The 13,490-nt window shown below is 42.7% G+C and overlaps 1 protein-coding gene across 1 annotated transcript in view; it reads right to left on the bottom strand.

Annotated features, from left to right (window-relative positions):
• The window catches only part of Me2 (malic enzyme 2), a 41,972-nt gene that overhangs the window by 18,248 nt on the left and 10,234 nt on the right, over positions 1-13,490 (bottom strand). Inside the window, exons 3-9 of the mRNA XM_055622678.1 lie at positions 9,891-10,024; positions 6,362-6,511; positions 4,813-4,888; positions 3,254-3,415; positions 2,885-2,988; positions 251-360; positions 58-155 (exon numbers count right to left, since the gene is read on the bottom strand). Coding sequence (XP_055478653.1) covers positions 58-155; positions 251-360; positions 2,885-2,988; positions 3,254-3,415; positions 4,813-4,888; positions 6,362-6,511; positions 9,891-10,024 — 834 coding nt within the window. The remainder of the gene's footprint in view (positions 1-57; positions 156-250; positions 361-2,884; positions 2,989-3,253; positions 3,416-4,812; positions 4,889-6,361; positions 6,512-9,890; positions 10,025-13,490) is intronic.

A 13,490-nucleotide genomic window follows, 5' to 3' on the forward strand; every position in this document is an offset into this window, starting at 1 on the left:
CTTTAAAAGAGAAAACAGAGCACTGGTTCTAAGTTGTAAAAAGGTTTAAAAACTCACCTCTCCTGCTCCAAGAAATAAGATTTTGTGTTCTGAGACTGGTTTATTAATAACTTTTTGGGCTGCAAGAAGGCCTGACAAAGCAACGGCAGCTGTCCCTGTAGGAAAACCCAAGGATTATTTTAAAAATGAAACAAAAGACACATTATAAATACTTAAAAAGTAGCAGAAAATCCTTTCATTTTTGCTTTACCTTGAATGTCATCATTGAAGGTACAGTATTTTTCTCGGTATTTTCTTAAGAATCTGAATGCGTTATGATTTCCAAAGTCTTCAAACTGAATGAGTGTGTTGCGGCCGTATCTAGAAACAGCAAACTCTCAATAACTGTATTGAAAGCACCATTATTAAATAGACTTCCTGTTTACTATTTGTATCATTAGAATCTGAAAGTAAGATACTATATTAGCTCAAGGCTGTGAGTTCCAGAGCTTGTGAAAAGTCTAGAACCAAAATGTAGACGCCTGTTACTCGATGAACATGGCAGTACAAATGGGGGCCTATTGCCATTCCCCCTGTGTAAACTGTTTCCAAAGGCCCATGAGGGTGTCCAGTGCATATAAGCACTAAACAACTCCCAATGGGGGCTCTTTCTGCACATCAGAGGTAAGCCTCTGAAATGGAGGCGTTTTGTTAAGTAACGGATGACTGACCACACAGGAAAAGTTCAGTAAGTAGGAGAACACTGCCAGCCGAGTTCATTTTGGTGAACAGCAGTAGGAAGGGAAGGCCATGCAGGTATGGCAGCATGCACATGTGTCCTGGCAGCGGGGTCGGGGGCGGAGGCAGGGGATCACAGGCCAGTCTAGAAAACACATGGGAGAGTGACTCAAACAAATAAACCCGAGAAAAGCGAAAGCAGGAAGGAGCTGAAAGGGAGCTGCACTGGGTCTTCATCTGAGAAATAAGTAGTAAGAAGCAAAGAGGGCTATACATATATATTATATCCACTGACACACAAGGTATATTCTGGTCGCCCTCATTTTCAACAGCCAGGGCATATAAACATATATTTCAGGGTTACAAGAAAGGACAGGGAGAATCTAAGCCACGTAGGAACCAAGGGACTTCTGCTTCTCACACTGAATCTCTGAAGGCTGTAGCGGAGGGAAGAACTCACACAAGTCTCCTGCCAGCAGAGGTAACCTGCCAGTGGTGGGCTGCATGCATGAGTATGAGGAGATGACAAAGACAGAGCACCTCAGACTCGACAGTGACACAAGAAACAAAGCAGATTCCAGGACAAAACTGGAAAGTGAGGGAGCCAGCCCAGCGCCAAGACAGTCTGGATAACTAAGAAGACATTATCTTGTCCAGGGAAGGAGAGCAAAGAAGGGCAGAGGGCAGTGCGTGGGGAGGTGAGCAGTTCAGCCCTGAATCTGTCATCCTCTTTGCCTTGTGAAAGGAATTCACTTCTGAGTATCTCCGTGTGCCGGTGATGTTAAAAGCTGAGCCAGAGTTTGGAAGAGGGCTCAGTGGGCAAACGTGATGTCTGGGCAAATACCAAGAATCCTCATAGAAGCTGTACTCGGTGTGAGCATATGTAGCACAACACTCTTACAGAGAGATAGGAAGCAGAGGCAGGAGAGTCTCCGGGAGCTTGTGAGCTAGCAGCTTAAAAATATGTCATAGAAGTAGGTAATAGAATGCCAATGAAGAGACCTTGTTTCAAGGTAGAAGGTGAGGATGGTACCAGAGGCTGTCTTCTGACCTCCACACACCTGCTATGGTGCATGCACCAGCATTCATAAGCACACATGCATGTGTGTGGACATATGTGTATACACACACACACACACACACACACACACACACACACACACACACACTCCCTGATCACAGCTAGACCATAAAAGTGAAGAATCCAGGTTTTAAGCTGTGGCAACAGAAAAACCATTGACAAATTTCAAGCAGAAAAAAATATGTAAGGCAATATACATTTTTATTAAGATTAATCCTAGAATTAGATGGAAAAGGTGAGGGTTTAGAGGAAGGCAGGAAAGGTGAAAGAAGGCGGTGGTAGCAGAAAAGACACTTAGGAGGCATGCAAATGTAGCACCAGCGGATTCTGAGGAAGCTCTGACAGCATGGTTGGCTGAAGGAGAGTCACAAATAGCACCAAGATGAAAGGTCTGGCAATGCGGTGAACGTTACTGCCTTCATCAGCGGATACGAAGACGGAAGGCAGGCCGTCTGGAAAGCATCCCATTTGAGACAGGAACAGGATGCGGTGCCAGAACCTCACAAAGAAGTGCAGGGCCACACAGGCGGCTTTGTGAGTCACAGGTGTGAAGGCCACCACTTACTGTACAAGCGACAAATGAGGGCTAGCTGGGTTGTGCAGTGTTTGAACAGCTTGAGTGGAGCAAGCTTGGCAAACTGAGTTCAACCCACACAAGGGGAGCTGGGGAGAACGGGCGCCACAGGTGTCCTCTGACCGCCACATGCACACCTTGACACACGGGCACAGAGGAAAGTGAGGAAGTAAATAAGTAGATCCAAGAAAACAGGTCCAAGTAAGACAGCTGCAGGAGAGCTCTGGTGGGAGTGGCCTGGCCCTGGAAGGCTGACGGGAGGATCGAGGATCACATTGTCAGAGTTTAGGAGAGGTGAATGCGGACTTCCTCCCAGATGCCGGACTTCCTCCCAGATGCCGTGCACAGCAGAAGCACATTATCACTTGTGCCGGTAAGTGTCAGCAGGCATGGAAAAGTTCCCACGATTTAACCCTTCCCTCACAAGCTCTGGGGACACAAGAGAAAACAGCAGAGTCGTGGCCCCACCCCAAATAGGAGGTTGTTTCGCATCTTTCAGCTTCACAGGATACCTGTCAGTAATCGCCTTCATAAACTCATCAATTAGATCATCGTAAAGTTGGGAGCGATCTCGCTTCTGATACAGGCCCATATAAAACGGATCTTTTAATAGTGCCTATATGAGAAAATGGATGAAAAAATAGTCTTTCATTTCATTACTAACATTAAGCGCACAAGACAGAAATTTTAAGAAACTTAATAGACCTAATCCACTGTTATTTGTATAAACATTAAAACCCAAGTTTAAGTAGATTAACATGTAAAATTACACGATTTTTCCTCTTCATAAATCCTCTTCAAAGATGGCCATACATGTTTACTGGTTCGTTTTTTGAAAAGACACAGGGGGAGATGGGCAAAGAGGGAAGGGCGTGACTCACTTGGTTATCGGTTCCCACGTCGATGCACACGGGCAGGCATTTCTCCGGCTGTATCCCTGCACACGCTGTGTACAGACAAAGCTTTCCCACCGGGATCCCCATTCCATAGACACCCAAATCTCCAAGACCCAGAATTCTCTCTCCATCGGTCACCACAACAGCCTTCATTATAGACAAAACAAAACAAAAAGGAAATTAAAAGCAGCCAAGAACAGGACACTAATGCATTTTTTAAAAGGATGGATTTTTTTTTTTTTTTTGGCTATATTTCTACTCTCATTTTCAGAAGTAGAACCATTTGTCTAATTCCCAGGGAGCATACCTGAACTAGGACTTCTTCCTATTATGAGGTACTAAAAGAGATTTAGCTAGACATGTTTTCCATCTGACTGGTTTGGAGACAGGATGAGGGGACAGGAGAACCAACTGATGTATTCTTTCCATACACGAAACATGGGGACAGAGAGTTAAAGTCCCAGGTTGCCACAGTAAAAAGCCTAGAAATAACTAACTTGCTCTACCAACCTGGGCCAATCAGAAAAACCTTAGCAACAGTAGAGGAGCAAAACAATCTAGATGTCAACATACACAGACACACACGTAAGTCTGTAACGGTATCACAAACCTAGTTATTTTACCACAATTTCCCTAAACTATCTGAACTAATGGTTTTGGAGAATGGGGAGGAGAAGGCAGTGTCAAGTTCAGCACAAGCTGGCCTAGAATCCCCTGCTTGGCCAAGGACGGCCTGACTCTTCTGCTTCTACTTTGAAAGTCCTGGGATTGTGCCAGGCTGAACTCCCGGCTCATCAGTGTTTACTCCGGCGAAGACACACTCAAAAGTCAGTAAGATTCTGGCCTTAACAGGAACAATACTATCCAAAGAGCTTTAAACAGGTTATTATTCGATTTGCTACATGAAACACAGTTACATTGACCATGGCTTGTATTTGCTACATTTAAAACTCTTGACAGTACAGATTTGTCAAGGATCTAAATCTACCTTAGACCAATAAAAATAAATTTCAAAAACCGAAGAAAAAGAAAAAGGAAAAAAAAAAAAACAAAAACAAATAAACACACACACACAGAAAGAGAAAGAGACAGAGAGAAAAAAAATAACTACCCCCAGATCCAAAGTCCCTACATCACTTCCTTTCCTGTTTTGAGACAGGAGCTCACGTATGCCATGGCCTCACACCCAAGCTTCTGCTCCTCCTGCCTCTACTGTGCAAGCGGTTAAGTGTATTATAGGGATGGCCGGTTTGCACCACCACACTGGGTGGAGCATCTGATTTTCTCTAGCAGGAAACTAAAGCTGGAGGGCCCATGACTGAGCTCGCCTTGTACACTAGTGTCAGGTTGTTCTCAGAGCCCAGCGCTGTCCCAGGACATCTCAGAACGATGTTATCAGCATCTCCTTAGACACAAAGCATATACTTGCACGTACATAGTGTAAGTCAGTCAGAGCAACAAGGGAAGCTTCTTCTTGGCAATTTAGAGTTAACTTACAAGGAAAAAAGAAGACATTGTGAAAAGGAGGGGTGTGCTCTTAGTACCTTAACATGATTTTCTGGCCAGTTATCCACAATTGATCTAACATGACCTCTGTCTGAGATTGAAATAAACAATCCCCTGCAATAGAACAAAAACACCTTTGCATTTCATGACAGTTTTTTTAGGGTTCTTCCCCCTACACTTTTGTCCATAATTGGGACAGTTAAGATATTTTAATAAAACATCAAGATATTTAATTTATTTAATCAAGATATTTATTTAATCAGTGCTTAATTTCCAAGCACTGATTTATTTCCAAACATTCTGAGTCTTTTGAATGGTAATTATGCTGCTTACATAAAAGCTATAACAAAGATCACTGTTAACTGATATGAACATTTTCCCCCAAAGAGAAATGTGTACACAGTGCATGTCCTAACCATCTAAGTGGAAAATAAAGTAAAAATTTCTACATAGGATACAATGAATTCATGATATGGATCCAAAAGCCCCACCCTGTGTTGTTTCGGCTCCTGTCACTTGTCATCCATGCTGCACGAGAGTCAGGGCAGGAGCTTTATCAGCCATACCTGGGCCTTAGACTAACTGACCCAGACAACCTGAGGTGGAGGTCCGGGCGGTTTCCAGCTTCCTTTACTCCTTTAGCCTGAGTTGAGAAACACTCTCTAACAGGAAACCACACAGGCTAGGCTATCTCCTAGAGATGTTTTAGATACTTTGGTAACAGCACCGTACAGGTCAGGTTAAACAGTGCTTTTCAGGGGCTGCCAGGGAGTACAGAGGGGGAAGCGGGGGAGAAAGTTCTCTCTTTAAAAGGGTTCGGCCTTTTAAACAGCCCAACAAGTGCTTCTTATGCACTCTGAAGTTGAGAGGAGCCTTCAGACCAGATGCAAGGCTGAGCGCTGCATTCATCTCTGTCTGAATGCCTACACAGATATCAATGCATGAGCCTGCCGTGGGAAAAAACAAGGATTAAGGAAACAACTGATTAGAAGGGGCAGAAAACCTCTAATAAATATAGTCTTAGGTCCAGCACCTCAGTTTCCTCTCACTGGCTTTCAACAGGCTCCTTCACCCTTAGCAATCAGCCAGTTGTGTGCTCACTCAAGGACTTGAGGCAGTGGCTCATGGAGGAACTCTTCCTAACATGTTTGACAGCATTAGAACAGTCTAAAATTAAAATTCATGAAAGCTAATTTTTTCTTTAAAGGGGAGGAGGAGAGCATCAGAAATTAAAGCTGATAAACGAGAAGCCAACCCCCAACTTGGCAAACTACCAGAAGGCTTAACAGTAATTACTGTCGGGGGGGGGGGGGCAGTCACGACACGTTTCCTCTAATACGACACGTTTCCTCTAATAATGGCAATAATTACCACGAGCTGGTTAATTGAGTTACTTCTACAAAACAAAAGCTATGAACATGTTGAGTTTTTCTTAATATACTTTAATATAAATTGGGCTTTTGTGAGGCGAGAAACCTGGCTGGATAAGACTGTAACACAGAAATATAATCAGATGTTACAGAATGACTTTTTTTTCTTACGCAATAATCAATTATAGATTTGTATTTAAAAAAAAACATGTCTTACTTAGGTCTCCTAAAGATGTGTCCATACTGAGAGCAGGCAAGGCCAACTGTTGGTGTATACACAATTGGCATCAGACTTTCAATATCATCTTGCAGTATTCTATAAAACAGTTTTTCATTTCTTTCTTGTATGCCCATTATATAGATGTACCTGAAAGTAAGCGTAATAATGTCTAAGTTAGCTTGTATCACACTGAAATATTGACTTTTGAAAGTTAACCTAAATGTCTAAAACTGAGCCCTTCCCATATATATACACACATATATATCACATATGTATATATATTTACATAAACGTGTGTATATATATTTTTTCCTCACACACACTCCTCACAAAAGCAAGCACACTAAAACCCTACGTCACAATTCTGTAACACTCAGAACTAAAAATTAGCAAGACACAGATGTACTTACATGGTAGAAGATAGCAAGAGAAATGACAGCTAACCCTTTGACCCAAGGCCTGGAAATGCTAAGGAGCAGACAGAAGACCGACACGGAAACGAGGAAGCCAAAGGAAGTGGAATGCCTCCCCAAGCCCCACTCTGACACCTCATGTTGAAGAGTTTAAAATCCAGTTGTGTATTAAGCATTATTAGTACATGGAGCAGAAACGACAGTAAGAAATCAAGGGTCAGGCTGGAGGCTGATCCTCACTTCCTATCTACCCTTCGTTACCATCATCCAGGAGATCCAGGGCTAATTCGGGCACTGACAAGTATCCTTCAAACACGTCCATTTCTTCTCCCCACATCTAGTCTAAACTACTATCTAGTCTTCATACATTCTTCCTTTCTAGCTCCAACCCATTCTTTCAAAACACACTATCTGTGATAATTTCTAATTGCCCTTCAGTGGATTCTAACTGCCAATTAAATAAGATTCAAACCTGAAAAACTGTTAAACAAACTTTCGAGTAATTTTCAGCCTCGGTTCCTCTATACTGACTTCATCTCCTCAAATGCTTAACGCTTACCAAGGACACACACACTCACACACACTCGATCTTCCTGTGTTCTGCTCTCACAATACCCTACTATTTCTTCTGCTTTCAACTTCACATTGCTTTTGCACTGTTTAAAAAAAAAATTCCTGAACTGATCCACCACAAAGGAGTGATTATCTGTAAGATACATGCATAGATTATATGCAAATATTGTCTCTTACGCTGGGCAGCACCTTCCAGGAAGCCACCCAGTCAAAGGCCAGTCATTTGTTCTGAAGTGGACTGTGTTGCTGAGCCATATTTGGTAGGTTGGGTGTACTAAATACACATTCGCCTTATAATGTTTTCAATTTACAAATGGTTTACCAGGCCATACCTCCATCTTAGGCTGAGACTTCTGTATTTCTATATTTTATCTGGTGAATACAAAAGTAAACCATTTATGCAAAGGAACTGTATCTTTTATATTGCTACTGGGAAACAAAAATGACATTAATAGGTAGAAATTAAACATTTCTCCTCACCACAGGGAAATAACCAAAAGCAATCAGGCTATAAAATGGAAAAGACAACTTTCTGGAAGAGACTACAGAGGGCTAAGTAAAAGAAACCGATGAGCCATCCATCAGGCATGTGGAGGGAAGCTGGTGATTCCTGGGCCTCCTCAGGCTGCAGCTCTCACCCTCACCCTACTTTAGTCACACCTGTTTGCCTCACAGTCATCTTGTTCTTCTCTAGAGCTCTTAAAACCTAGGGATGACAGATGCCCTGAATTCCACACTGACCACAGCCCTACCTGTTTACCTGACTATCACTATCTGGCTAGCTAGTCAACGGCCTGCCTTCCTAAGGTTTTAAAATCTCCACCTCTGTCAGAATGCCCCTGTCTCCCATTTTGTCAGGTCCCCCAGGTTACAATTTCTCCCCTACTGTAAACCTCAGGGTCAGTTCTCTGAAAAACTTCTCACCATTTGTGAAGTTAAGGCTACACACACCTTTACCATCCCCTAATCACTCTCTCAACTCCAGACACACAGGTTGAACTTCATTTTGCAGTGAGAATCCAACAATGCCCCAACACCATAACTGATGTAACAGTTCTCCTTTTCTGGAGAAAAGAACCCTGGGGTGCAGAAGCACAGCCCTGCAAACAAGATCATTCAGGGCCTGCTCTCCTACTTCTGTTTTGCTCAGGCTGGGTCTCACTATGGAGCCCAGGCTCACCTTGAACTTACAATCCTGCTCCCTCTGCCTCAGTTTCTCAAGCACCGAAACGCTTGAGAAGTGTCATGTACCACAGTGTCAGGGCTGCTTTTTAACCCATCTAACTTTGAGGGGCTTTACTTCCTAACTGCGTGTCTCTTCCCAACTAGGCTTTCTCCGTTTGACCTCAGCCCTTCTATATTCACATTCTGTTTCACAAAGAAAGCCCAGTCAGAAGGTTTGAGTCAGAGCCATCACTAGCATACTTAGCCTTAACAATATCTGTGTTGATCTCCCTCTAGATTACTGAGGCCTTTCCACCTCTGCACTTGACCCTTTGCTGTCCTCTGGAATCTTGCTGCAGCAGTTTCTCCTGAGTCTCTTCTGTGCAACTATGAGCACACTCAGCTTTTCCTCAAGGAAGACTATTCAAACCACAGTTCCACTTCTTTTATGGTTCAATGTCTTTCTTCCATCTCTTGAACTTCCTCAGAGTAGATTACATGTTCTCCCCCACACACTCACTCACTCTCAATGCAACTATCCTTTATCCCACTGTATCAATGATACTATTCTCACAGGCCAGCAATGTTCATGTTTACTCAACGGTCAGTCAGTCCTGAACCCAGCATGGCCCCTCTGCCTGCCATATCTGGCCCTTTCTCATTCTGACCATGTGTTAACTACAGCACACTTTAAACGTCAGCTCAGATACCACTTCCCCTTTTAGACTACACGCCTCTCTCTCATGCTTTCAGAACAGATTCCGTGTGTGTGATTTTCCTACCATGAGACACACTGCAGTACAGAGCAAGCACAGTTACAGTCACAGCTTAGCCCTCTGCTGCTGACCGCCTAGAAGGCGGGGCTATGTGCTACTGGGTTACCTCCTGGCCTATCAAGAGGGCAGGTTAGTTATCAGCATGTGGAATCCACTTATAAAAGATAGTTCCCTCACTATTTGATGTCCCCTGCAACCTCAAGAATCTACGGTCTCTGCCAGCAAGAAGGCCCTCTCGAGATGTAGCCATTTATCTCTGGAATCGCCTACTTCTAAATCTATCAGCAGAATGCCACACACAGAGTGGGCGATCGGTGAAAGCTGTGGATAAAACGTGAGCAGATCAGATGATACCCTCAAGTTTCCGGAGTTCTGATCCCAGGAGTGTGAATGCAGGTGATTATCACTGTCAGAGCTTAATTCTGCCAAATTCTACAACAGTGATCAACAGTGTGCCTCAAGTGAAGGTGGCACAATCATCGGAAGAAGGGTAAACTGATAGAACAAATGTCATTGTGAGAGTGTACATTTCTCAGGCCATAAATAATCACATTATGATTCTAAAAAACCATAAAAAACAAACATCCAGTCGACTCTTACTTTTCCAAAGGGCTAGTCATTTTTTTCAAGTTTCTATGGAATCTTAAGGCTTGAATATCTTGTGTCTCTATTTTAGGAGGTAAAAGTCCTTGAAGACCGAGCATCTGTCGTTCTTGTAATGTAAACGCCATCCCCTAAAAACAGAAATAAAGAATTAAAATTGGTACTAACTACAGCAGCAACAGCACTGTCCTTTAAAATATAATTCAAGTGGAAATTATGAAAATCAAAATGCATTTTCCAGGAATCTCACAATGTTTTAAGATTGATGACATCACATACTGTTGTGTATAGGGGAAGAGTTACCTCTCAGAGAATGTGATTAATCTAGCGTATGCTTCAGGAGACAGTCTAAAGTATACCTAAACCACATTTCTGCTTGTGTATTTTCTTCAATACAGAGCTTTTGTGTAAGAGCTCTGCCTGCCTCTGCCTCCCTAAAGCGAGGATTAAGGGCGTGCACCGCCATTCTCAGCTGTGAGTACATCACTTAATGCGCACATTCGCAATTAAGCAATATGACTTGCACAGAGCCATTCCAGAGAAATATCCAGATAGATAGGGAAGGCAGACCCATACAGCAGTGACCAGGTCTAACAATGCTCCTGGATCTCTTGGTGACTACAAACTGAAAGTCCATCATCTATGTAATAAGGAACCTGTGGTATATCTATGCTGTATGCCATGGAGCTGCCAATCAAAGCACACAAATGCATATAACACATAGATAAAATCAACAAAACACAGATAAAAATTAAGTCTATATCAGAACATATTCAATTTCCGGTTTTTAGCTGTGGGACAAATTATATTAAAATGAACTCAGCAAAAATGTTTGGGTATGGATTTCTGAAAAGTCTTTCCTCCATAAAAGGGGTAAAAGCATCAGCCAAATGATCAAAAATCAATCTTTTCTTAGTTCTGGAAATTAAAGGCTTACAACAATCAAGGAGCATTTAACTAAGAACAGCAGCTGGACTTAAATTTCAGGCAACCGCTCAAAACACTGCTTAATGCCCACAGGTGTGAGATAAGAGGCTGCTCCACAGCAGGTGATTATGCTTTGCCTCATGTACTAGCAGAGGCATGGTCTTTGCCAGCTGATAATAGTTGACATTTAGAATTCTGGGAACTTTTGAGGAGATAAATGCCCCAAGAGAGCAGGTGGGGGTGCTGAGGAGGAGGGGGGAGGAAGGAGGAGGAAGAAGAGAAGAAGGCAAAAAGGCAGAGTTGCTGTTGTTACGGTTTGTCAAATGGTCGTGAGCAAAGCAAAGCAATCAGAAGAAAAAGTTGGCGATGTCTTGACAAGGAAGACTGGACTTGCCTCAAGGAACTCTAGGTATCAGCAGGAAGTAGCCTACAGAGGTCTACTGCCCTCTCCTTTCTCCTCTGACCTTCTTTCTCTCCTACCTAGAGGTAGCGGGGTAGGGAGTGTCAGAAGGGATTAAGGTCAAATACAGATGAAATCTACACACCTAAAGAAGGTAATCAAGAAAGTGGACACAGGCGAAGGTGATTAATCCTCATTTAGAAAGACAAATGGGATGTGCATTGAACTTATGACAGGAATCTACCACAAAAGGCATCTGAAAGACTCTACCTAGCAGTGTTTCAAAGCAGACACTAAGACTCATAACCAAACCCTTGGCAGAGTGCAGGGAATCATATGAAAGAAGGGAAGTTAGTATGATATGGAAAGGAAAGGAGCTCTACAAGGACCAAATATATCTGGGCACAGGGTCTTTTCTGAGACTGACACTCAACCAAGGACCATCTATGGATATAACCTAGAACTTCTGCTCGGATGTGGCCTGTGGTAGCTCAGTAACCAAGTAGTTTTCCAAAGTAAGGGGAACACGGACTATTTCTAACAGGATCTCAAGGGCAGGCTGTTTGACACCCCCCCCCCCAGGGGAGGAGCAGTCTGTTAGGCTACAGAGGAGGACTTTGCAGCCAGCCCTGAAGATACCTGATAAAACAGGGTCAGATGAAAGGGGAGGAGGTCCTCCCCTATCAGGGGACTTGGAAAGGGGCAGGGAGGAGACCAGGGAGGGAGTGTGGGGTTGGGGAGGGAATGAGGGAGTGGGATACAGCTGGGACACAGAGTTAACAAAATGTAACTAAAAAGAAAAATTAAAAAAAAAAAAAGACTATTTTTCAGTTAATAAAACAGAGTACAAAGGAAAAAAAAAAGGTCAAATACAGGTTGGAACAGTGGTAGATGTAAAAACCCAACAAAACAGATTTAAAAAAAAAAAAACAAAACCCACACCTACATAAATGAAAAACTGCACAGGAAAATACTAAGGGAGCAAAATGTCCATAGGGGTTAGGGGAAAGTCACAGAAAAACTATGAGGTATTTGGGGGAATACAACAGGAAAGATTTAAAACACCAAGGAAGCTCTTCCTGCAACATCTGCAGGAAGCAAACCCGCAGGCTACGAGCAGAGGGGCTATAACCTGTGCCTGAGCGACGCAGGCGTGCACACACCGTGCAACAGAGCCCTTAGTGAGCCACGGGACGCCAAGTGGCCCCGCTCCAGACACTGAAGTCTTTGTCTCATCATTAGCTGACACCACACTAACCGGAGGCTTCTTTAGCTACACACCCAGACACACACACACACACACAAATAAATAAATCCCACCTATTTACAAAATGGCTACCACAAGACATTAAAAAGATAAAAAGTAGATGAATAGTATATCCCCAAAGAAATAGGAAATGCACTCAAAAAGATGTACACTCCTGGAAACATGATCTTATGATATGAAAAGCGGCAGAACGCAACAGAAGCTGGTGATGCTATAGGAACAGGGTTTCAGAGAAGGAGCAAGTACTCCCATCTATGGTGGTGTGAAAAAGTCACTGGTGTTCAGTTTAGTTTTGCTTTGTAATGTTTCTAGGGGTTGGATTCAGCAAACATGCTATGATGGCACTCATTCATTACACTACATCTTTGGTCCTGGATTAGGATTGAGTTACAGGTTAAAGAGCAAGCAAGATTTGAGGCAAAGAAAAATAAAAAAGTCACCTTGCATGCCAATATGAGGAGTACCCAGCACCTGACATTCCTTTGCAGGCCTGAAACTCTTGTAAATGTGTCATACTAAACAGCTCATATTGTTTCTTATAACAACAACAAAAATAAATAAATAAATAAATAAATAAAAATCAGATCGGCAAAAATTTTTGTGGCCAAGTCTTTTAAAACAGGTTACAGCTTTAATCTCAATGCATCATCCCCAACAGGAATATTTCACATACTGTGATAAACTCTATCCTCTCACAAGCTTTCTGTAAGAAACCTCTTTTCAGAATTACATTCTTTTTTAAAATATTTCATGTATATAGTTACCCAGAATTAATTTTATTAATGCTGTTTTTTGCGGCGCTGAGACATGAATCTAGGACACGGTAAGCATTCACTTTACCACAGAAGCATTCCCTAACCACTATTGCCAGACACTATGCAAAGCATGTCAAAAACCCTGTTTTATGCCCTCTATACAAAACATCAACAAACAGGAGCTACTGTTCTGCCATTTTTTTTTTAGATGACATCAAGGTGAGTCGCCAAGAGAGCTATTCAGACAC

The sequence above is a fragment of the Psammomys obesus genome, unplaced genomic scaffold, assembly GCF_907164565.1.
Source record: "Psammomys obesus unplaced genomic scaffold, mPsaObe1.curated_primary_1811, whole genome shotgun sequence".
NCBI classification, from domain to species: domain Eukaryota; kingdom Metazoa; phylum Chordata; class Mammalia; order Rodentia; family Muridae; genus Psammomys; species Psammomys obesus.